The 25,446-nt window shown below is 45.7% G+C and overlaps 2 protein-coding genes across 2 annotated transcripts; both read right to left on the reverse strand.

The window, feature by feature from the left end:
• Nucleotides 1-2,689: 2,689 nt before the first annotated feature.
• On the reverse strand, nt 2,690-8,805 carry LOC142581878 (uncharacterized). Its single transcript, XM_075691323.1, has 3 exons — nt 7,889-8,805; nt 5,388-5,536; nt 2,690-3,082 (listed from the first exon to the last, which is right to left on the reverse strand). The coding sequence occupies exons 1-3, from the start codon at nt 8,545-8,547 to the stop codon at nt 2,805-2,807; spliced, it is 1,086 nt and encodes a 361-aa protein (XP_075547438.1). The 5' UTR covers nt 8,548-8,805; the 3' UTR covers nt 2,690-2,804.
• Nucleotides 8,806-14,199: 5,394 nt separating this feature from the next.
• LOC142582676 (uncharacterized) lies at nt 14,200-23,542 on the reverse strand. Its single transcript, XM_075692614.1, has 3 exons — nt 22,177-23,542; nt 18,747-18,895; nt 14,200-18,447 (listed from the first exon to the last, which is right to left on the reverse strand). The coding sequence occupies exons 1-3, from the start codon at nt 22,893-22,895 to the stop codon at nt 18,275-18,277; spliced, it is 1,041 nt and encodes a 346-aa protein (XP_075548729.1). The 5' UTR covers nt 22,896-23,542; the 3' UTR covers nt 14,200-18,274.
• Nucleotides 23,543-25,446: the final 1,904 nt, after the last annotated feature.

Here is a 25,446-nt window from a genome sequence, read left to right on the forward strand (position 1 = left end):
AAACCCTGGCTACAATTAGTTGGGACACCCTGTATACTCTTACATGTTCCGTTACTGTCCGCTTGTAATGTCTTTCAAGGCCATTATATTAGTCGTATGAGGGGAGGAGGAGGATGATGAAAAAAGAAAGGAAGATGGCCAAGGATGTTGACTATAAGAGTTTATGCTTGGTAAGGCTACGCTGGGGGATGGAAAGGGGGGAGCAGTATATATATATATATATATATATATATATATATATATATATAGAGAGAGAGAGAGAGAGAGAGAGAGAGACGCGATGAATGCGTACACGCGTGCGCCACTCAAAGACGTTCGCACGTGCTAGTCACCCTCGATACGCACGAAAGAGCCTTCACGGCATTGTGGGCCAACGAACGACGGGTACGTGTTCCACTGGCGCCATCATGGACAGGGGCCGATCGTCTAGTCATCGCGATGCGTTTCAGAGTGACTCTTTGCAAACCAAATTGAGGGCAGTAGCACAATAGATGCTTGACGTTCTCTTCGTAGCCGCACGCATCGCAGGCAGCTCTGTCAGTCCTTCCCATTGGCATTGCGTAATCCTTCGCGAAGGCAACTCCTAAGCACAGCCGACGCAGATGCGACGTCTCCCGTCGGCGAAGTCCAGGTTGGGGTCGGAGTCGCAGTGAAGCGTTTAGTTTATGTAATCTATAGCGCGTGTTATATTTGGAATATTCCCCACTCCTAACGAGTGTGTCAGGCGGAGAAGCTGCTTCGCAGCGCCTGTCCTCGTAGAGAGTGGCACAGGAACACAGTGGACTTGTTCGCGAGTCGCTCGAGCAGCATTGGCTGCGTAATCATTTCCAGTGATACCGCAATTGCTAGTTAACCACTGGAAATGAATTTGCGGTTGTTTTCTTTCAAGTGCATGGTAATGGTCATGGTAATGGTAATGCAGGCCCACGATTTCTTTCCTCAACTACTGGTACGGGCTCAATATCGGAGAACCGACTACAGAGTGTTAGTCATGCGGTAACATTTGGCGTATGAGCTATTTCGCCTAACAAATCAACTTTCGTCAGCGCCAGAATCGACTGTATTTGGTTATAAAGGACAATTATATAAGCTTATCCCTGAAGTTCGCAAAGCTGTGAACGAAGTCGTTTAAAGCACTATCACATTTGCACTATTTGTGAACACGAGACCGCACAGGAACGTACAGCACGCTCCTCCTCGGCATGTCGTTTTCACGATCAGCCCCACTACTGCCTTTTCAACGACCTCACACCTTCATAAGTTCGGATACGTTACTGAAGTTCGCACCAACAATGTCAGAGTGGAGATAATTTGCCTCTGACATTTCACTGTGGAATCCTTTCAGCACATATCAAAATAATGTACAAATTCAATCAGACTTCACTTTCTAAGCTAACTTAATAGGCCATCCCTTGAGCATAACCAGTTTTCTTTTTATAACCAATTGTTTCACTTAAGTGTACACTATATATGCATTACATAGTACGTACTTTCAAATGTGTTCTCTCTTGCATTTCCCCATGATTTATATTCACAGTTAATTCGCTGCTGGTTAATAGATAGTCAGCTTGCACGGTTTTCTTTTTTCGAGATGATTTGCTGCAAGGCATGCGTGGAATAAAAGAAAGTCAAATAAAAGCGTCCAACTCTGCGTCGTGAATGAACTGCAGCAATGTCTGTGCAAGTTTATCGTTCGTCGACCAACGATCGAAGTTTTCAGGTAGATCTAGCTTCACACCAACCTTTCTTAAGTCTGATCGCTTGCGATCCAGGGCACATCCCAATCAGGTTTTATTTATTTATTTTTTTCTTCGTTTGTTCTTGTTAATTGGCCGCTTACCAGCACGTGACCTCTCGTCTGCATCTCGTGACGCCTCGTCTTGTTTTTTTTTTTTATGCTGTGGCCGCTTGCCGCATTTGCTTAGCATAAACTTTTTAACACGTTTTTAACAAAATCTGACTGCGTAGATATAACTTGAGTTTCTACTTACTTACCACAGACCTCATGAGTAGTTTCGCACTGCGAATGAATGCAATGTGACTGAACTGTGTTGCTACAACAGTGAACAGTTTCGGACAAATGTGTAGCGTCATCGTATGACGAAACTTTATTAAGTATAACGAATGACCGCGGCAGTAGTAGATAGTTGTAGGTGTCCGAGCTGTCCGAGAAAGCGCAGTAAGAATAAAGTAAAAGGGCTTAGTGACTGTGCAGTAGTAGTCCATGTCTGCCAAATATTCATCATTGTTGAGGCTCGCTTTATATAAAAAAAAATCGAGAATAAAAGCAGCCGAACTTTCAAAGATTGCACTACAACCTTTTGAAGCCTTAGTAAAGAAATTGTTAGTTTGTGCTTTTATTTTAGTTACATTTGGCTCGTCTCAGACTCGCCCATCTACCGTCATTAAATTTATTCATCCCTTTCTTCGAGTACGGTTTAGTTAGACGGATCTAAGTCAGGGCTACTTCTTCAGTCTTGCTCTCCGTCTTTCTAATTACTCACATCTTTGGGAATCAATGATCCATATTCTCCGGCCGACTGATGGGATTATGATGAAGGGATGGGCATAAGGCCGAGTAAACTCAGCAAGGATACGAACCCTGGACCGATTTATTGCGGTTCGTCGCCAAGCTACAGCTGCTACACACCTCCCACACCCTTCCCACTCATTTTCTTTCTTTTCTTCCTTTTTATTTTTTATTTTTGCTGCACTCTTCGTGGGGATGCGTGTTGTTGTCGTCAGCACGAAAAGACACATAATATCTCAGACATTTGGTATATTTATGCTCGCAGCAACTCCTTTTATCGCGCTGAGGAGGAAGAGGAGGGACTCTCCGAAGACGTGGCCTGAGTGGCAGGCGGCGAAGCGTCAGCCGCAGGCGCGGCAGAAGGCACGGGGACGACAGCGACGCCGTCTGCGAGCACGGGGGGCGTCTCGTATTCGCAGGGCAGCTCCGGTTCCGACAGCATCTTGATGTAACGTCCCTGGTGGATCTCGGGTGACCGGCACAGGAAGTAGTGCCATCTGTCCGTGTAGTCCAGAAGGAACCACAGCCGGCAGTCGCAGTGGATCGGGTTGCCTGCGTGGACGCCGCGAATGGATGGAAACACGATACACGCTCAGCGAGTGTCGCCCGTCGCCGTGCGCAGCACGTACAGCGTGGTTGGTGCGCACACAAGTGCTTGCGGGACGCGTCGGAATCGGTTGAATAACGAGTGGAGAAAAGCGTGGATGAAAACGAATAGACCTCGGCGGTTAGGGCATACGATATGCTGGCCGTCGACGACAACAAAGCGGGAGAATTCGCATTTGCGAAAGACGGCCTTGTCATCATTGACCGGTCGGTTCTACGTGGCTAAATAGTTTCTGTAGTGGAGGCGAACACGTAAAGCTAAACCTGCAAGGATGACTAGGATTCTTTTCACGAAATAGACTGGTTCTGACTTTTTTTTTCTAGTGCTTTCTTACCTAACATTGTTGTTAGCCTTTCTTTCTTAACTAACGAAGTCTTGTTAACCTCCCTGCCTTTAATCCCCCCCTCTCTCTCACCCCCTACCCTTCATTCTATATATCCAGCTAGTCCGCGATACATTGGCCAGCCAGTCCGCGATACTTCAGCCGAATTGACTTGTCTTTTTTTTTTCACAGTGTATTTTTCATCTGTCGTTTGAAAGACAATACAAGAAGGGAAACGTTACTGCGGCACTTGCGACGTCAAAGTTATGTCACTGGAATGGCAATTATAATTACCAGAGAGTACTATGTACTACTATGTCAACCAAAGGACCAGGCAGGATTCCGTAAAGGCTACTCAACAATAGACCATATTCACACTATCAATCAAGTGATAGAGAAATGTGCAGAATATAACCAACCGTTATATATAGCTTTCATTGATTACGAGAAAGCGTTTGATTCAGTCGAAACCTCAGCAGTCATGGAGGCATTACGGAGTCAGGGTGTAGATGAGCCATATGTAAAGATACTGGAAGATATCTATAGCGGCTCCACAGCCACCGTAGTCCTCCACAAAGAAAGCAACAAAATCCCTATAAAGAAAGGCGTCAGACAGGGAGATACGATATCTCCAATGCTATTCACAGCATGTTTACAGGAGGTATTCAGAGGCCTGGAGTGGGAAGAATTGGGGATAAAAGTTGATGGAGAATACCTTAGCAACTTGCGATTCGCTGATGATATTGCCTTGCTTAGTAACTCAGGAGACCAATTGCAATGCATGCTCACTGACCTGGAGAGGCAAAGCAGAAGGGTGGGTCTGAAAATTAATCTGCAGAAAACTAAAGTAATGTTTAACAGACTCGGAAGAGAACAGCAGTTTACGATAGGTGGCGAAGCACTGGAAGGGGTAAGGGACTACATCTACTTAGGGCAGGTAGTGACCACGGATCCGGATCATGAGACTGAAATAACCAGAAGAATAAGAACGGGCTGGGGTGCGTTTGGCAGGCATTCTCAAATCATGAACAGCAGGATGCCACTATCCCTCAAAAGGAAAGTGTATAACAGCTGTGTGTTACCAGTACTCACATATGGGGCAGAAACCTGGAGACTTACGAAAAGGGTTCTGCTGAAATTGAGGACGACGCAACGAGCTATGGAAAGAAGAATGATGGGTGTGACATTAAGGGATAAGAAAAGAGCAGATTGGGTGAGGCAACAAACGCGGGTAAACGACATCTTAGTTGAAATCAAGAAAAAGAAATGGGCATGGGCCGGACATGTAATGAGGAGGGAAGATAACCGATGGTCACTAAGGGTTACGGACTGGATTCCAAGGGAAGGGATGCGTAGCAGGGGGCGGCAGAAAGTTAGGTGGGCGGATGACATTAAGACGTTTGCAGGGACAACATGGCCACAATTAGTACATGACCGGGGTAGTTGGAGAAGTATGGGAGAGGCCTTTGCCCTGCAGTGGGCGTAACTAGGCTGATGATGATGATGATGATGACTATGTCGGGCTAGTTGGCGCATAGCTTAAAACGATGTGTAGTGCAACGTTAAAAACCAACAGAACAAATACCGGAAGAAACTGCCTCCTCCTATTTCTTCTGTTGGTTTTTAACCTGGCGCCGTGCGCCCTTCTTAAATTGTAATTACATCTATGCCTGCTCCCTTCGTGGGCTAGTTCTCCAAAACTACACGCTTTGTCTCGGCATTGCGGCCACCGTGAAAAAGGGGCAATACATTTCGAATAATAATAACCATGCCAGAAGCTGGGGTGGACCATCTATCGGGATTTTCACGGTGCATATACGTCGTCACGCCATCCGAATTGCAAAAAACGCGAAAGGGCGTCCAGATCACGCGACCGCGCAGGGCAAACGCACGAACAAAACTCAGCAATCGCCCTGGGCGTTGCTTACCGATAAGTCGAACGATCACGGAGTCCCTGTGCAGAGGTGCGACGTCCTTTTCGTCGAGCGTCGTGATTCGGTTGTCCTCGAGGTTGACGAACTGCAGTGCCGGAAGATCGTCGCCGATCCCTCGCGGAAATGCGCGAAGGTTGTTCTCGCTGGGTACAAAAAAAAAAAAAAAAAGACATAATGCAAATGGCTCTGGGCAGTGGGTTTATCAAAGTACGTGATCTTCGGCTAAGGCGTTTCTGGGAAAAGGTTTCCGAGCAGTTTGCAGCCGCGTATACCCGATGGCCAGTTTACGAGCTGCAGGTATGTGGATAGCTTTCGCGAGATTTGTATTCAAGTCGCGAGCTTCCCAGTTTCACCATATATAGCGTGTGGATTGCGAGCTTAGTGAACAAGAAGAAAGCGGTAACACAGGAACAGACTACGAGCTTTTCGTACTGCGCCTCGCAGAATATAAGTGCTCAGAACAGAAAACTGGGGGCTGGTAGGTACGTAGACTTATGAAACGCTTCTAGCTCATAAGCGCGCTAAATGAAAATTTAGAAGAAGGAAAGAGAAAGACGACACCTACCTGTGCCACATCCTTCCTGTCCTGCTGTCTAGTGTTTTTCAAAAGAGTTCTTTTCTTTTTCTTCCTAAGCGCCGAGAATATTTTAAATATCCTGGGAAGAAACAGTCACGTACGCCTTCTAGAATTTATAGAAAGGGCAGTTACGTCCATCGGCACTTCTTAAAACTTGTTAAGTTATTTAAAATATTTCAAGAAACTTGCTACTTTCCTACTGAGATAATGGCTAGAGACATAACAACACCAATAAAGAAATTCGGCGTGTACTTCATCTAACCCGAGAAAAGCTTTTATTATTTTTATTTATTTATTATTGATTGATTGGTTCTAATTTACCAAATTTACACTGGTGCTATCAGAGATGCCGTAGTGGATGGCATTTGAGTCCTTGTGACTTACTAATATTTTTCTACTCAAATCTTGTTTTCTGGGACAAATGGTCTCTTCCTGGAAGTGTTATTCGATATCACGACGGATTAAGTTTCTCGCTTGATCTCCCCTTCATTTCAGCAGTAAGACACTTTAAGACACTAAGCCATTAAGCAGTTCTTCATAGACGTGTCAATCAAGGATTAACATGCGACGCCTGTCAAGCGATATTTAAAAATTATTTGTTTTTTTCTGTTGCTTTGCATGCTTTCAACCATCGACGTGCTCGTAAAACTGGGGAGGCAAGCACAATAGAACAAAAGCAAAACGCGATCACTTAAAGCATCCAGTAAATTGTGGAACATGTTGTTCTACACGAATATGAGACGAATAATCAGCACGATAGATTTTGAATGAATTGATGTGGCCGGTGTAGCTCTTATCGCACTCTGAAGAACGCCGATCACATTTTCGGCAACCCTGCAATTTCCAGTAACCATGCGCCCATTTAGGTGCAGTGTTGCTTACTCTGCAGTGATGAGCCGGCGGCTGGAAAATCCTGTTGTTTCTGCTTGTGCGAACGAAGTCCCGTGCCAAGGAATTCCGGCCACGAACGGTTCGTGCTTATAGCGATGCACATGCAAAGGAATTCCTCTGCACTTCGGCGTTCATCATAGGCAACAGGGCAGCCCTGCATGCGTCGTTAACGCCAAGACTCTCATGGATCGCGCTTTCTTTTTTGGTTGACTGTTTCCTTTTATGCTTAGTTCTAGTTGCAGATAATTGCTGTGAATTGTTTTAATCTTGAATACATATTGATTATATTGGCCATTCCCCAAGCTATTCCACTGCTGTTCTTAACAAGTGAATTATTTGTTGCTCTGAAGAATCACCGGAACTGAGGAGCTCGGCATTTATTCAGGCAACTACCGGCAGTCGGTCAACAGACACTTAAAGCTGGTAAGAAATGGTTAGCCTACTAATACTATTCGCGGTATAACCTATCGAGCTCGCACAACTTACGCGTGCACAACGCGTCCTACTTAACGCTAAACACGTTGCTGCGGGGACGAAGGTATCTACCAAAAAAAAAAGAAAAAGAAAATTTTTATGGTCATCTTGTCGCAGGCAACGTTAAGCGCTGGTCTGGTATATCGTTGTTCAATTGACAGATGTATTTTTCTGATGAAAAATGTGCACAGTATTGCTACTATTACTGAACTCGATTTTAGAAGGCTTAGCAGTCAACAGATTGTGTACCACGCGAAGCGTATTGGAAACCTCGTGGAGAAATTGACGAGGTTCTAAGAATCAAGGATTGTTCAGAGGGAGAAGTTTCTTGTGCGTGCGTTACTGTCCCTTGTCGACAACTATAGCGCTATGCGAGCATCGGATAGGAGCGAACATCGTTATTTTATACTCGCAATAATCTTCTTCATTTTCTCTTCACTCTCACCTTTCTCCGCTATTATTTTGTTGGTTTTTTTACCCCTAGGATTTTTCCAGGTGTGACCGAAGTGGTGCGGCGGACGCGGCGCTTGTCTAAGCTTAAGCAGCAACTCACGCCAGGTCCAGTGTCCTCAGCTTGGGCGCAGGCCTTGGAAGCATGGAGCGAGCGAAGACCGGCAGGTTGGTGACGCGGACGATGACCGTCTCCAGGTCGTTCAGATCCGCGAGCCAGTCGTCGTCCACCTTGTTCAGGATAGAGTCGAACACGAACACGACCTTGAGGCCGGGCGGAAGCTTGCCGAAGTCGCGCGTCAGGTTCAGGTTCAGGTAACGCTGGAGGTGCAGTTCCCGCAGGGCGGCCATCTTGCCCAGCTGCGACCACGAAGAGGGCAGCGTGCTGTCTCTCCGAAAGACCATCTTCTGCAGTGATTGCTCGAGGCCCGAAAACGGTCCCTCGCCATCTTCCGGCCCGTCCAGCGAGCTCAGAGTGACGTTGCTGAGAATCAGCTCCGAAACGTTGAGGCCCGCGAAGGCGGCTGGAGGCAGGCGGTCCACGGCGCTGTCGATGAGGAGGAACCAGGTATCCTTGGAAGATTCGCTTCGCGGCACGTGCTTCTTGAAGTCATCCGGAGACTCGAACTCTCGGCAGATTAGCCGCCGGTACTTGTGGCCGTCTATTTGAAAGCAGGAAGGTTCCGCCGACGTCCAGGACACAACCGTGGCCAAGAACATCATCGCGCCCAAGCGCAGAGTGCTTCCCGCGTAGTCTGCCATGATCGCCACTATAGTGCACGCGCCGAAACACTTTCCGCGCCGTCGTACTGTCTGCCTCCTGCCTATCGGCTAAAGGGAACGTCCTGGTGGGCGCCAGCGCTTATAAACGCGGTCGGTCGGGAGGAGAACCGAAAGTGAGACGAAAAAAGAAAGATTTAACCTGTACGCTGCTGCTGGTTGGCGTGGACGCGCAGTGCATGGCCTAAGTTGCTCAGACGGCGCGGAGCCGCGCGCTTTGTGTCCTACGCGTTTTCTGCCGTTTTGTTTAACGCTCTTTCTGTGCGTGTGGCGTCGCTCGTTTATTTTCGAATTCCCTAACAAGGCCACACCGCCGCAGGAGCTTAGAGATGACACGGAAGTTTCGCGCGTTCGACGAAGGACGCGACGCACGTCTCCGAGGCCACCAACAGAACCCTCGTGGCGTTGGTCTTAATAGGCCTTGGCGGGCTAGACGAGTCATCACTGTCTTAGCCCTCCCGCGGCCTCTTGAACTTTCTGTCGCCGACTCTTCTCCTCAGGGACGCGCTCGACTGTACTGTGCGTGCCTGTTGGTTTTGTTTCGTGCAGTATGGATCGCGAACGCCGACTGGCTGAAGACACGGTGGCTTCGTTAAGGTAAACAAAAAAGAACACGAAGAAACGGAGGCATAAACTCGTTATTTCCCTGCGCAGGCAAGCGGCCGACGTAGTAGTTGAAGCATAAACTATGATGTCACGGCACTACCGCGGACGAGCGCGTACTGCGCAGACAGTTCTTCTGCTTGCGTTGCGCCGTTATAAGCCCTGTCACTCCTGCAGGCCCGGGACAACCGGCCAGACGTTAGCTGACAGAATCCTGGCGCTGTCCTCCTCGAAGTCTGAGAGCTTATGCAACGCATCTGTGCTGCGCGCGGCGCCGGTGAATCATCGCACAACTCGCGCTTCCTGGGGCTACAAGGTTCAACGTGGTTAGGGCAATCGTAACTTTTCGCTTTGCAGTGCGAACTGCACGGCAATTGGAAGGGGTATGTGGGGAGGAGGGGCATGAAGGCGACGTCGCCACGGCTCCAATCGCAAACTCGTTTTCACTGTAGAAGTCGTAGAGATGTGTACCCAAACAAACATCAATCAAAGACCTTCATAATGTAGACATTACATGCGGCTTCGTATAACGCTGCAAAAAAAAAAATAACGAAAGAAAGAAAAGAACGAAAAAAGGAAAGAAGAAAGAGAAAACAAGAAGCAAAAGCGCAAAAAGGAGGAGAACGTTAGCTTGCGCGAGTCACTTTCAGATAATCGAGCCTTAAGTTTATGTACATTTGTTGTCTAAACAGTTTCGCGTTAGTAGACTCAAAAGTGTTACCTTGTAGCTTTCGGCACTATAGCGCTGCACCTTCCTCGCTGTGTACAGGGCGACGTTGCCTTCACTTCTTTCGTACTCTTTTTCTCTCACTTTTTCTCACTATCTTTATTCATCTCTCCTTCTTGCTCCTTTTTTTACAGGCGAGAGACAATTGTATACTCTTCATAACGATGTGGCAGTGCACTGCCTTGGTTCATTAAAAGCGCGTTCATGCGAATTCATAAACTTGCCTTTCGGTCACTTACATGATTAAGGTTGACTTACCCATAAGGACGTACGAATATTCAAAATTTCGCATGCGCATCGAATAGTCTTTACTATTCGATTCGTATTGGATTCGAGAAACCACCATTGGATGTTGTCGAATAGTCGTTCCATCCGACTACTGTATGAGGGAGAACAACAGCTGTCGCACCCTACAGGAAGAAAGACCGATGAAAGCGGAGATTTTTCAGCATAATTATGCTGCAGGAGAACCGCGGTTGTTGCCCAGATTTTATTATTTTATTATTTTATTATATGTATTTATACAATGCTGCCGGCCGTCATCAGGCCCAGGCAGGAGGAGCAGTACACAATGAAATAAATCAAGAAAAATATTTAGCGCACAAAAATAACAAAAATTGTGACAGCAAGTTATCAAAGATGTCAGTGTTGTTTAGTTAGTTTGGTGGCGGATAGTTCCGGCTGGTTGCTGTTCTGGGGAAGAAGGAATATTTAAAGGTGTTCGTTCTAGCGCGGAGAGGGTTTAATGAAGGTGCATTGAGATGCCTTGTTAGTCGCGTTGTTGGGGGCTTTAGATATATGGATCGGGACTTACTGACAGCTTCTGATTTTTTTTTTTTATCAGGGAAAGAAACTTTAGCCGCATATATTGGCTCCGAGCTTCACGTGTTGGCATACCGTGGTCGTTCATTGAGGTTGTAGGAGAGTCAGTAATGCGGAATTTTTAGAAGATGAATCGGTGGGCTTTACTTTGTACCGTCTTCAAGGCAGCAATGTTTGTCTTCGTGAATGGATCCCAAACTGTCGTAATCTCCGTGTAAGCTAAAGGTGTAACTGAGGAATGTGCGCGTTTTAATCTCTGTCGCAGAAAGGAGAGTTTACGAAAGGATGATACACGTACATTAGAAATATGGGCATTTTAGTTTAAGTTGTGAGTCACTGTGACACCAAGGAATTTATACGCACTTACTTCATTTAAAGGGGCTGTGCGTAAAGGCTGTACTGATATGATAAGCTGTACATTTTATTAGTTATCTTCATGGGGACTGTTCTTCTGCTACGTATAGTTTCATGTCCCATTTTGTACACCAGCCATGAATATTGATAAGGAACAGCCGCCACAGTGTGGCTGCACTGAGGAGGAAGAAGACGACGTGTGCCCGCTTGATATAGCGTCGCCATCTTTGCCACCGTTGGTCTACGGGTAAATATATTGTAAATAGACTTGTACATCAGCTACACGTAACATTAATTTGGATTAAAGTTGGAATTAAGTGGCAGTTTATCATCCCGGATATTAATTGTTGTAAGCAAAATACAATCATCCGTAATAAGTCTAATTTGTACATATTCCGCAATTTAATTAACAATATCTGTTATGTAAAGGAAGAATAGCAAGGGCTCAAGGATGGTGCCGTGGGGGAAGCCGGAAGGAGCAGGAAGTGGTGGAAAAGGGTATCGAGTTAGTTATCAAAGGGGAACTCGTTTCTGAACGAACGCATGAAGGATATCACTCCTGCACCATAGGTTGCACTCTTCAAATAAGCACGTCCCGCCTTAGGCAGCATGCACTTCTGCCATCTCAATTTAGGCAAAGCAATTAACTTTTTCATCACTCTAACCGTGTTTGGATTCCCTGAACACGATGGCTGTGCTGTATTACCGCACTGTAGAGGAGGAGGAAAAAGATGACAAGATCGAGAGGTTAGCCAATGTGAACACCGGCTGGCTAACATGTACTGGGGAAAGGGTCTAAGGGAATAAAAGGTGATAAAAGGAGAGTAGGATTGAAAAATTGAAATAAAAAAATGCCCACACTAACGCCATGCACCGCGCTACAACTTTAAGAGTCGGACACTGTGGCCGTTCAGCTATAGCCCTAGGTCTGTATATTATTTTACTTCAGCCTTTCGAATGACACTACGTGCATCTGGTACTGTGCCGTTTCTTTGTTTCATTGTTTCATTGTTGTCAATGTCAAGGTGCACCAGATACGATCACCTTTTCTTTGCCTTTAATTTATAAGCTTATCACCAGATTCGAAATTCAGTGGTTATTGGCATTAGACGCATCAAATAACGTAAGTTAGCCCCTTCATGCCAAATACACGCCAAAGGGAACCTTTGTATTTCACTTTCTTTAGCGGATAGAAGTTATTCGGTATTCGGTTACATATCCGAAGGTAATTTTCCTCGGCTATTCGTATTTGATTCGATTCGAACATTTCGCTTTACGAACGCCCATTCTGTGAGTGATTCGTAACCTTGCGCCATGTGTTCCGCTCTTTATTTTTTTTTAAATTTTTGTACGCTGCAAGGGGCCAGCATCCCTTAGGAACTCGTCTAATTAACGGGGGTCCCGGACGTCTTTATCAACAGCGGAGCGCCATAACTGCTGAACCACCACTGCAATAGATTGAGACGCAACATATTTGTACAAAATGTGTTTAATTGTTCCTTAATTTAACGCTGTAATTCTGGTTAACTGTGCTCGAGCACTTCGCGGCGTCGACACTACTTCGCTGATACACATTCGTTTCCCCACAGTTTACAGCGAAGCGGTCGTATATTAGATAAGAAATGGGCTGAACGTATCTTTTCTTCTCTCCCTTTCACCACATTCACCGCCTGTACCGTCACGCCGAAATTTATGACGTCAGAGGCATGCCTCATGTGCAGGGGTGATCCTCTGCACCGGCGCGGTGGGCCTAGACTGTCCGACAAATTTTACTAGCTGCAACTCTGCCACTGCGATTGCTCAGCTACTATTGAAGAGCTGCTATTGTAGATGGATCTTCGTGCCTGCAGATTCAAAAGCTCTTGCGACATTACTGCGTACGCTCTATCTTTATAAATGTCCAAACACTCGTACCTTTCTAAACACAACCAGACAGTCAGCTCTTGCGCATGCTCATACGTAATATTTGCGAATTGTTGCACTTGTAACGCAATGTGTAATGCTTAAAACGATCAATTTGTAAAGTCACAAAGCCGTTTGAAGCCGGAAGGAATACATTTAGGCAAATCGATGTACTAACCATCATTCCCATGCTGCTTAACTGCCATATTTGCATTGCCCACTTACAGTGCCAGAGAGCCCTCTATTATTTTTTTTTCTAGGAAATTGTATAGGTGTGAGGTATGGAGCAAGCAGCTCGAGAGCGCATGCGCGCTTCTTCTTAAATGTTAGATGGTAGATTATGCAGTCGTAGGAGCTCGGAAAGAAGCAGAAGTTGTGAGCCGCAGCTTCCTGCACGCCGGGGGAGTTTCAAAAGTTTCCCTAACGATTTAAGGATTGCGGGAGTTTTCTGTGGCTCGGTGAGTTGATAGGTTTTCATCTGCGTGCGGACGACAGTCTCGTTCTCCTCCTCGTATAGGAGGAGAACGAGAACGGTGTTAGTTGTACACGCTCATGTACGCCACTGTATTGGGAAGCCGAAGCACCTCTGAGACCCTGTGTTATCCAGGAAGCGTCGACGCTCAGCGGTGTACCTGCTAATCATCGCAAGACAGCTCACTTGGCGCGAGGTGAACTTGGTGGAGAGTAGGCATCGTACTTTTGCTGCGTTTTGTCGCATTGCTCATCGTTCTCAGTAGGAGGAGAAGGAAATAAAGAGAGAAGGCGGGGATTGGTTCTCGGTACCGTCAGCGATACGCGACATGCTCGTGTCACGTGTAGCTCTGTGGCGTGCTTAACAATACGCACGTTAAAACGAATCTCTCGGGCGAATAAATCACCGGTATGCTCGATCAGTGTGCATACTTGTTGCGAATTACAGACTGCAGTTAGCCGTGTTTAGGATAACGAAATGAGTAATTTTAGTCTGTCTTTTCTTTTTATTGCATGCTCGAGAACTTTATCAAGACGTACGTGGAAATGATGAAGAAAGGCATACGAAAACAAACCCTTGGGGCAGAACACGGTGGCGAGCGAAATGCAGTTGCAATGCGCGAATAATATGGTATCAGTGTTCTGCGCCGAATGCCATCCTTGTGCGGAACGCAGAGCATGAGTGCTCCGAGGCGCAATCGTAGTTTTCTATTAAATGGTCCTTTGACACAACGGGAATGCAGGGATACGGAGAGTTCGGTTTCCATTCGTTCATTTTTATTCGTCGTTCATATACCACGGAATTTGTACAAAGAGCCTGTTGGGTCAGTTGCCAAAGGCTTGTGGATGCACATAATTAACACACACATATAGTAGTAGCTACAAAAATAAATACAGAAGTAGTATTCAGCGAAATAAATTGTTAAAACATTCAGTTACATTCTATATATACGCAAACCAACATGCGCATTGCGTAAACACAGCTTTTTATATACGAGTATATGTGCAAGTGCATATCTAAAGAGCACCGATTTTACACCAAGAGATTTGCGAAACAAGCTGACAACATTGAAGCACTCAAGTTTATAGCAAGCACAACCTATTTAGTTAAAGACAACAATGACGCAATATTGTTTATCTAAAGTGACAATTCCAAATTTTGGCTTCATGAGACTGAGACATCTGTTTGAGTTTCTTTATATTTCTAGCATTCATAGTATTTGCATTTGGTCTAGTAGACAAGCTTAGGAGCATCGACTGACTTCCGTGTAAAGCGTTAATTAAAATGACAGCATTTATTTATTTATTTATTTATAGTAGCTTACAGGGCCCGGGTGGGAGCATTGGATAATGAGGGGAGGTTACTTATAAACATACTAAAGTATACTAGTGGTGATTATAGCAGACAGATCATCGGTACACAGAAAACCAAGAAATACACACTCATTACATTAGGCAGAGAAAACATTCAGAGCCATTCTGCTCAAGCTGGATGACCTGCAGCGCCGTATGTATGGCGATACATACGTCAATACTAAATATGTTGATTGGAAATAAAAGACCCATGCCACAATGAACTACGTTTTCTCACAATTTCTTTGTTGTTTCATTAAATTACATTCTCAGTGCTTTTTTTTTAATTTTTAAGCGTCCTTTGTTTATATTTATTTATTTATTTATTTATTTATTTATTTATTTGTTTATTTATTTATTTGATCACCAAAGTGACTATCGCTTTATGATCGCTATGATATACGGCCAGTGGCTCTGTGGCGACACTGGGAAGGTTCTTGGCCATTGCGAGGTCTATGCACGACCGATGACGCGTCGTGGGAACACTGACGTTTGCGTAACATTGAATGCCAAACCTTTCCAAGAGAAACGCCACGAACCAATTTCCGTCTGGCCGAGACACGTCTATGTTGAAATCGCCCACAATTACGATGGGAGTGCAGTCGGTAGGGGTGATCCAACCACAGGTGCATATACGCTTGGCGCTTGCGACACGACCTTCGTCCGCATTACGTGCCACCCGCCGTCGCCGCGCTGTCCTTCCGCAGTCCTCACCGCACGCGGACTACTCATTGTACGAGTGAAAGGGAACTGAGATTACGTGGTTTGCTTATAGAGACCGTGACGTCAAACCGCAATCCGTACTAAACAGTGTCTATTACAGTTTTACTTCTATTTATTACGATATCCTTTTTATCACAATACGTTTTGACGCTTCTCGTTATGAAACACAGCTGGGGCATCCCCGGCGATACGCTTTTGCTTTATGCCTTAGCTCTTTTAGCTCTGGGGTGGCCACCATCTTTGTTGCCTACGTACAAAAACCACCAGGACCTTGCGCATAACAGCTCCGCTGTAAGAAGTGCCAGGACGATTGATGCGAGCAACAAAAGTAGAAATCAGCCGCTATCAATATACATCTTTAGAGCGCAGCTCCTAGGCGCCCGTTTCTGCGGCGAGCGTTGGTGTCGGCGTAACCGAGCGAAGAGAGGAGGAGGAGGAGGGTGCAGCGGCACCATGAGGCGAAAAACGTAGGAGGACGGCATGTCGAAAGCGAGAGAAGAAAACCGTAGTGTGGCGACAATGGCTACGAGATGGCGCTAGAGTAGAGCGCGTAGTCTGGGAGGTCTGTCTGCGGCGGCTGGTGTCAATCCAGATTAGCGTGGCAGTGGCGCCGCACTTCGCTCCATTTGCAATGTGCCGCACGAGACAGATTGTCTGCGCCAGTCAACAAATCGCGAAATAAAAACACGTATAGAACTGCGCTCAAATTTTGCATTAAATGGTGTCATAATTGTCGGCGATTTTTTTTTAGGAAACATATGCTGCTGTAGAGAGAGAGAGAGAGAGAGAGAGATGAAGAGGGAACGGTAGGGAAGTTAACCAAGGACGTGCCGGGTTGGCTAACTGACGCTTGGGGCGGGGGGAAAGGGAAGACATGCTGCTGTAGTATTTCCCGAAAGGCGAGTGGATCGGGTAGTCAAACGATTTCACCGGGAAGGCTACTACTCCAAAGGCGGATAACGAGGAAGAGCAAATGCATTGAAAGCCAGCGTGCAACCCATGTGACTACAGCTTACGTGATTGTGAAGTCGGCTATACATGCGTGATGAGGTCTTTAACGGTAGGCGAAACCACCATTAGTTATATATGCACTTATGAAAACGGCACGAAATGGCAAGACTGCGGTGCATTTCTAAAGGCTCAAGGGAAATGTCGTGTTTAATTTTAATGATGCTGGAGTGTCGATCGTGCGTCGCGCGTTATGAACCGAGCTGCAGGGTGTTTCACTGATTCAGTAGCGGAGAATAAATATTCCTGAGGTGGTGGCCAAATGGACGAGGCGTAATCGAGCTGCGGGCAAACGAAAGACAAGCAAGCAAGTTTTCGAACGTCAGATGGGGCGGCTGCGCAAATTGCGGCGCAGAAATCCTACAGTTTTCATAGCTTTTGTGGTTATGTATTTAATACGGCTGGACCATGATAGGTTAGGAGTAAAGTGGACGGGCAAGATAATAATACGTACACGAGAAACCGGATCGGTATTTATGGCGTAGGATAAATCAGAGGTTAGTTTCTTGCACCTAATGGTAACAACTTCACATTTGTAAGTGTTAAGTTCTATTTGCCGTCTAACACGTCACCGATTCAGAAGATCAAGATCGTGTTGGAGGAGCAGATGATCATCGAAAGTATTAATGGTTCGATAAATTACGCAGTCATCAACAAATAGTTCCAAGGAGGATGGAATGTTAGTGGGCAGGCGGCTAATGTAGAATAAGAACAGGAGAGTGCCTTTATGGGCACTCCCTTGTGGTACACCCGAAGTTATGTCTGAAAGGGGTGAAGTGAAGCTATTTACTTACGTAAATTGACGTCGAAGGCACAAAAAAATTCTCAACGAAGACAATGTTGAAGAGTCGAGTAGAAGGGCAGGTAACTTTGATATGAGGCGACAATTTGCGACATGGTCAAATGACCTGGAAAAGTCTAAAATATAGTCTGTTTGCTTCTTGCTATCCGTGCTGGACTGTAATTCAGTTGGGAATTTAATAACTGGGTATCGAAAGAGAGGCCCTTCCTAAAGTCGGAAGATTGGACGACAAAACAGATAGTAATACGCCGACGCGGCTGTGCTGTAACTGGCTTGGCCTAAAACATGGTTACGGCGGCTATGACGTGTACGGCAGCGCTAAGAAAGCCATGAAACTTCTTTAGAATTACGTCTTCCCAACAAGCTTTAGTACTTCCAAAATGCACCTTTCATTAAAGTTTGCTGATGGGCAGTATAACAAGTAATCGAGGAAAACAGAAACACACAGTCGAAGCGGTCGCTCTGTGAGCGTCGTACCTTCGCGTCTTTCCTAGAACTTTAGCGACCCTATACAGTGGTACAGTTTATGTTCGACATTACGATGCCCGTGTTGTAATGAAAGCAATTCCTATACTCTGCGAAAGGCTAAATAGTGTCCTACAATCTGCTTCAGCAGAGACCCAACTATTGTAAAAGAAGGAGCAGTTGTCGCCAGACGTGTTCTCAAGGAGTCCTGGCTCTGCGAGAGAAGTGACATCCCGAAGCCTCCGCATCTGTGCACTTCCATGCATGAACCAGCACTGCAGCGCCATTTTTCTCTGTCGGTACTTATAAGAACCTCTACAGCTGCAACGTTGGATACGTGGACCGATTTCGCCAGTGTCTGCTGAGGCTTCGCAAAATTAAAGATCAGGATAAGCGCTGTTGCTCGCCGTTATCACTAATGGTAAAGGTTGTCGGTCCGCTATGTGATGTCAGGGCTCGTAGCTCAAATGTCCCGTGTTCTAGATGGCGTTGCTCAGGTTGCGATCCCCGATGTCACTGCATAGCTCCGCTGCCGTGAGAGACTGGATGGACCTGGTCACCAAAGACAGCGGCTTGGCGCATGGGTAGTAGTTCCACTCCTTCGGGTACGTGAGGAGGAACGCCAGCCGACAGTCGCATGTCAAAGGGTTTCCTGCGACGTAATTCAGCGTGGACTTTAGGACTAGCTGAAGCAATTAGAAGTTAGATCTCACGAGGAAACATACCTGGTGATCTGTACTGTCATAGCAAACATGCTGAGCTTTCTTATTGTTATGTAGGCGAAGCCTCGTGTGACGATATAATCCGCTACCGCCGTATTGTGAGTAGTTCTACTTTCGTGTTAACACTCTATAAAACTCGCAACGGGCTTTGTTCATTGCATGGCCGCGAAAATAAAGGAGAAGCCTGATCATGCCAGTCACTAGTGGGAAAGGATTCGACGCATCTCACCGATCAATCTCACGAAACCTCTGTTTCTCTTCAGTGGCGCCAAGGTGCTTTCATGTAGCGTCGTGATCTCATTGTAGCCGACGTCCAACTCTCGCAGTGCAGGCATATCGGTGGTGAGGTCCTCAGGCAGCGATGTGAGACGGTTGTCCCTGTGTTGAAGATACAACATCGTTTTCGAGACGGCGAGGCGATAATTCGATATTCCTGACAGTGCAGCGTTCCGGTCGCGGGCACAAACACCCATCCTGACATGACAGCACTCTTGCACACTACATTCGTACAAGATTTACTCTGTTATGCCAGGGTATATGGTCCTAAGCAAACTTTGAGAGACGAGGTCCGAAGAAGCTCACAATACTGCGTCAGGACAGTGTTTGCGAGCTGAGAACGCCATGCACATAGCAGGAACGTAGCATTGACATCGGTGTCGTCTGTTGTGCTACAGAGCTTTCTGTCTCCGCATCGTGGAATAAACCAAGCCCTTATACCTGTTAGAGGACCACCTTGGTTCACGAACGCTGGTTTATGTTGATAATAACAATATTTTGCAAAAACCAGATAAGGAGTAGGTTGTGGCGTTTTCGTATTTCATTGTAACAGCAGAGCGCAAAACAACTCACAGGCTCTGACACAAGTACAGAAGCGAGCTGCCAAAAAGGCTTTGTTTGAAACGCGATGAGTGAAGAATAAAATTGAGGTTTGGCGTGTCTCCACGCGCCGTGTATTTATGTCTAACATTTTCCTCAACTTCAATTAGCTCGAATGCCGTCAGCACTGTGCTTCTTCATATCAAACAGCCCTGCTCACACTGGAGCAGTATTTCAAGCTGGGCCCGTAACGTTAGAACATATCCAATGAAGCACGTTTTTGGGATAGCTTGTGCATTTTTCAGACGAGAATTATCGCTCAGCAGTGGGAGCACAGACGACACAAAACGACACGGACAGGTGCACAGTTGCGTTGGAAGACAGTTGAATGTTTGAAAAGAAAGAAAAATATTTTCTCGGCTTGAATCAGAACCAGAATCACTTTAATCATGACTAAAATGGGGATAACTACAGGAAAGGTATATACAAAAGGAGGTCTCATAGTTAGAAACTGAAATGGACCTCCTGTGCATGATGACTAGAATTAATAATACAAACCATGGCAACATGTAAAATATACGATAATAAAGGTTTTTAGGAGAAAAGGCATAACTGAACATAAAAGCAGCAGATGAATGTATTAAACAATAACAGGCTTTGGATTAGTCAGCAAAAAATGAAACTACAAAGGGAGCTTAAAGTAAAAAAAAAAAATGCGGGAGACAAATATAGAAACAGTTAAAGTTAAATATACAACACACACTACACTCAAATAGAAAAGTCGGAGGAAACTAAAAGAAAGTGCTTGAGTTCTGTATAAAATATGTGAGCTTTGAGCCATTTTAAAAGAAATGGTAATGTGTTCCAGAGAGATAAGGCTGAAACGTGTAATGACTGCTTACCATAGTTGGTGCGAACGTAGGGTAAAATGAACTTCATATTGCCTGCAAATCTAGCATTGTTTATATTAGTAAGGGATGCCTTTGGTGTGATGGTTACTGGAGTATTATTGTTTAATGCCCTAAAAATAAATATGGCCAGATTACATTTAGCAACATCAGTCACATTCAGAATATTATGTGCATTTAATAACTGATTTGCGCTAATTCTACGTGGTGAAAATCTTATTAGGCGAATAGCTCGATTCTGAATGACTTGCAACGAAGTTAGGCGACTGTTATAAATGTTACTCCATGATTCAATGTTATAGTTAATATGAGAATGAACAAAAGTATAATAAAGCGACGGGACAGTAGAAAATGAGAAATATGGTCGTGCTTTGATTAAAACGCGTATTCCATATGCCATTTTCTTTTTTACATATGTGAAGTTGAAATTTAAGATTACTATCAAATTCCACACCTAAATAGGTGCAATGATAAACTGCAATCATTAGGTGGTTGTTGATGGAAATAGAATGAAGGAGCTCAGGCGATCGCTGATGAGAGACAACGACAACGACAAGACAGGCTTGTTAGTGTTGTTACACAAACTAAATAAAGGAGTGTCGTCAGCGTACAGAATGCACTTCGATGAGGAGAGGCAACTAGGCAGGTCATTTTTATAAATTAGGGAAAGTGGGGGACCTAATATGGAACCTATGGCCCCCTGTGGTACACGAATGTTAGTAGTAGCTTCTTTAGAGTAGTACCCAGAAATGCTAACGACTTGTTTTCTATCTTGTAACTGCGGGTTATGGGTAGAGGCGGACTAGTTATTCCAATGGCTTCAAGTTTAGCACAAGGAATTGTGTGATTAATTGTGTCGAAGGCCTTGGATAGGTCAACGAATATCGAGGATGTAAATTTACCTTCATCAATCGCTTTTTTTAGATAATTAGTAAGAGATATAAGTGTTAGATTAGTGGAACAGCCAGAAAGAAAGCCAAACTGATAAGGGGAAAGAATACTAAATTCATCTAAATATTTGTTGGACGCTTTTCTATAAGTTTTTAAATAACATTATTAAAAGCTCAAAGAACGCAAATGGATCTATAATTCTGTGTAAGCGTGCGATCACCTTTTTTGAAAACAGCTAGGAATGTGTCGACCGCGTTTGAGTTCACGTGGGAAAACACCGGTTTTAAAAATCAGGTTAATGATAGCTGAGAGAACGTTAGCGATATGTTGTGCGATCATTTTAATGTAGTAAGCGTTAATATTATTGATGCCAGCGCTAATAGCTTTAAGGGCCCTAATTATTAAAATTACTACATCAGGTGCAGTTGGGAAAAGGAGAAATGAATGAGGTAAGTGGGTAAAGGACATGTTACAGCATGAACCGGAATCAGAAGTGTTATTGAAGGAAGCAACACAAAATACATTTGCAATATCAAGCAGATTAATGTATACCATGTCATGACGTAGTAGTTCTGCGGAAACCCGCAAGGTGGAGAGAAATAATGAATAAAGGGAAAAGGAGACATCCACCCGTTCGTAGCAATTGCTACAAAGGAAACCCATACGGGTTCCTCGAAAGAAAAGCCTCATAGTTGAAGAAAAATTACCATGTCATAAAAAAAATACCATGTCATTGTGAATGATTCTCGAAATGACATTCTGAGAGTTACGGTTTAAAGAGGTCCTAATTCTCACTTTTTCCTATAGTGTTATTATTAAATTATATATTTTTCTTGTTCCTCATAATACCTCTTCGCAATGTTTCGTGAACCAGCGATTCATTAACGAACAGTGGAAATGACGCGGCGTACTCACGTTCATCGCGTTTTCCAATTAATCTATGACGTGGTGCGATTCGACTTCAACATTTATCAGTCACCTATTGGTACTACTTTAGTGGTTACCGCGTGCACAATAGTTTCTTGTCGGCACAGAGAAACTTACGCCAAGTCGAGGATCATCAGCTTTGGCGCAGGCCTGGGTAGCATCGACCTCGATACGCGCTCCAGGTTCGTCTCTTTGACCGCGACGGCGTTCAGTCCATGCAGCTCGGCCAGCCAGTCTTGGTCGACTCGATCTATGTGTGCTCCCAGAACTTGGATCTCTTTCACGCTTGGCGGCAGGTGGTTGAAGTCAGCCGTCAGGTTTACCTCTTTCACGTGCAGCAGCAGGAGTGTGTGCAGTCTCTTGAGCCCGCGTAGCAGGCTCCAGGACTCGAGGGCCTTCGGTTGGTCGCTGAAGATCAGCTTGCGCAGCGAGTCCTTGAGGGCATCGAACGGACTCGCTGCGATCCTCCGCCGATCGCCGTATGCGCCTACAGTGACGTTGCTGAAGTGCAGCACAGAAATGCCAGTACCGACAAAAGCGCTAGAAGGCAAATGGTCCAAAGAACTGTCCTTGAGAACGAAATACGTGCAATTCTTCGCAAGGTAGCGGTCTACTTGGAGGAAGTCCTCAGCCCTGGTGAAAGCTTCGCAGAAGTAATAACAATGGCTGGGACCGTCTCTTGAGTAGCATATCGGATGAGCCGCCGTCAGGTTCAGTAGCAAGACGACGATGAGTGCCACTGCCAGACGGCCTCCGAACATTGTGCAGCTAGGCGCCAGATAGTGCCCGTAGTCGGCAAGGGTTGAAGCTTCTGGTCGCCGCACACAAGAGCGCATGTTTCGACCTTTATACTGACATGCTTCGAAGCTTCGCTTCCTCAGAACCACTCGTCAGCAGCAGGGTTCTACGAACGCATGCTGACTTTGGGGTGTTTTGATATGTAGACCAGGGTGTTCTGGCGAGCGAGTGCTTCGGCGATCGTCTCCTATGGAAGGAACTGAACTTTCAAAGAAACGCGTAACGTCGCTTTTATTGCGCTATGTTCGGTGATTTCGAAGCAGATGCGAGTAAATACACATGCGAAAGAAGGTCACGGCCCTGGCAGAACCCGCCAATCTCGCCTGATACTAATTCCTGGTACTCGGGGCATTTCTTCTCGTTGTGTAAGTGTCCGGCCTCCTTTTTAAGTTCGTAGAACGCTGATAGTGACGAATGGCTGACGTCAACCACGTCAGCAGCCATTGAGCGCTTCGAGATACGGCCATACGGTTTTCTTCATTAAGCCCAGAAACTTTACTCTTGCAGACAAGGCCGCTAGCAGAGTCGCAATCGCTTCGAGTTGTTTTGGCTGCTTATCAAGGAGGCTGATTCACTTTTTTCCACTGAAAGCAGGCGATCACTTCCATATACACGTTACAGACGAAGCGCTTCTTTGACCGTTCGCCGTCTTTCATACCACGCAGATAACCCAACGCCTGGATGCTTCGGGCTGCGACTTTACATAAGCGGACCGACTTCATTACTGCCAAGCATGGCATCGCGCCACGATGAACGTGCTATCCGGTGAGGCCGGCTTCTCGTAAAGGAGCGTAAGTTAAAGGTCTTGTGCTATCTAGGTGGAGGCTAGACTAAGTCAGGTTTTATAACTTTTAAAACATACGTCTGCTGGTATCGGGCAGCTCGCTGCATCATACTTTGCTTATGGTTATCACCATGCAGAATGCGTCCTTGTAGATGAACCGTTGAACATCCACTCCCACCTCGGCAAGCTTGACTGCGCACCCAGAAGTGGCAGAGTGCACCTGAGGACGCCGAGGTGCCCCGACGCATCCGTTCCACCAAGTTAACCCTACACTCACTGAGCAGTCCTACCGGATAGAGCGAACGTTTAGAAATTAATGATAAACGTCACCGTCCACCGAACAAATAAATGTTGCTATTTGCGCAGAAACTATCGACGATGATTGTCAGTGTAAGCGAATAGCCAGAACGAACGAACGAACGAACGAACGAACGAACGAACGAACGAACGAACGAACGAACGAACGAACCAACCAACTAACCAACCAACCAACCAACCAGCCAACGAACGAACGAACGAACCAACGAGATACAGAGAGAGATCGAGAGTGACAGAGCCAGTGAGAGAGAGAAAGAGAGAGCGAACGGACGAACGTCTTCATTGCCGAGTACTTTTCCTGACCTCCGATAAAGGAGGCGCACTGGGCGATAAAAAGAGATGCGCTGGCGGATCGGTTGCCAGCATGCTTATGCGGGGCATTCTTCAATGCTTCGACCCGTTTGACGGTGTGGCCGCTCGATCAAAATTCACAGGGCACAGAAATTAAAATGGTGCACAAAGCCAGAGTGGCCAGTATAGTAGAGGCGATTTACTGCATATTTTTTGAAACTTCTTTCACAATGCGAAATGCTATGTGACTCAAGGTCAACCTTTTAAAGCAATAACTGATAGGCAGCAGTTGCGTGACGCAGACAACGAGATACGGTCAGCTTGCCTGTGATATCATCTCTCCATTTTCTGAGCTGGGTCAAGTTTGGCATATCGCCCCTCAACGGAACCCGCCTCACTATGAAACTGCTGTTTCCTTTACTGAAATGACAAAGAAAAGGGAAAGCTAGACCCCTTAAATAAGAGACGACTCTTCCTTTTGATGTAGGAGTGAGGGAGCAAAAAGAATAATATAGAAAAAATGGTACAATTTCCGAAAATCGGGAACGAAGATATGTAGAGTAAACACGGTCCCGATGTAGTTTGATATGATGGACACAGCGCCGAGAGACATATATGTATGAGATCCCCAAACAGGAAAAAAAAAAGTTAACAGGAAGATATAGTGAGACTTGTCTTCACTCCAATGAAGACAAGTTCGTTTGTCGAAACGTTGGTTCCCCAGTGGCATTTTTTCTACCACTATTCAGCACGGATGAGGTAACGCAAGCATGTATAAAGGAAAAATTCACCGATGATTACGATACTCCCGAATGCGAAATTTGAACGCAGCACTATACGTGTGTTTTCCTTTCGCGATATATGGGCTGGCACGGACAATCTGTCTCGTACGGCACATTAGCAAATGGAGCGAAGTGTAGCGGGAATATCTCGCTAATAGGGAGATCGCGAGAGGCAGCGCGTGGGTGACGCGTGGGGGCGATTCGCAGCAGACGCAGCAGACAGATCTCCGTTCATGCAGTGCTTCGTTTCCATATATGGTATCGGTCGACGCGCTCTCTCCATGCCATCGGTGAATGGATGACGGCGCGCTACTCTGGTGTCATCTCGTGGCGGTCGTCGCCGCAAATCCCCTCTTGCGCGGCACTACACTTTTCTTCTCACGCGTTCGTTATGCATTCCTTCTTCGCTTTCCA

Source organism: Dermacentor variabilis, chromosome 5 (assembly GCF_050947875.1).
Source record: "Dermacentor variabilis isolate Ectoservices chromosome 5, ASM5094787v1, whole genome shotgun sequence".
NCBI classification, from domain to species: domain Eukaryota; kingdom Metazoa; phylum Arthropoda; class Arachnida; order Ixodida; family Ixodidae; genus Dermacentor; species Dermacentor variabilis.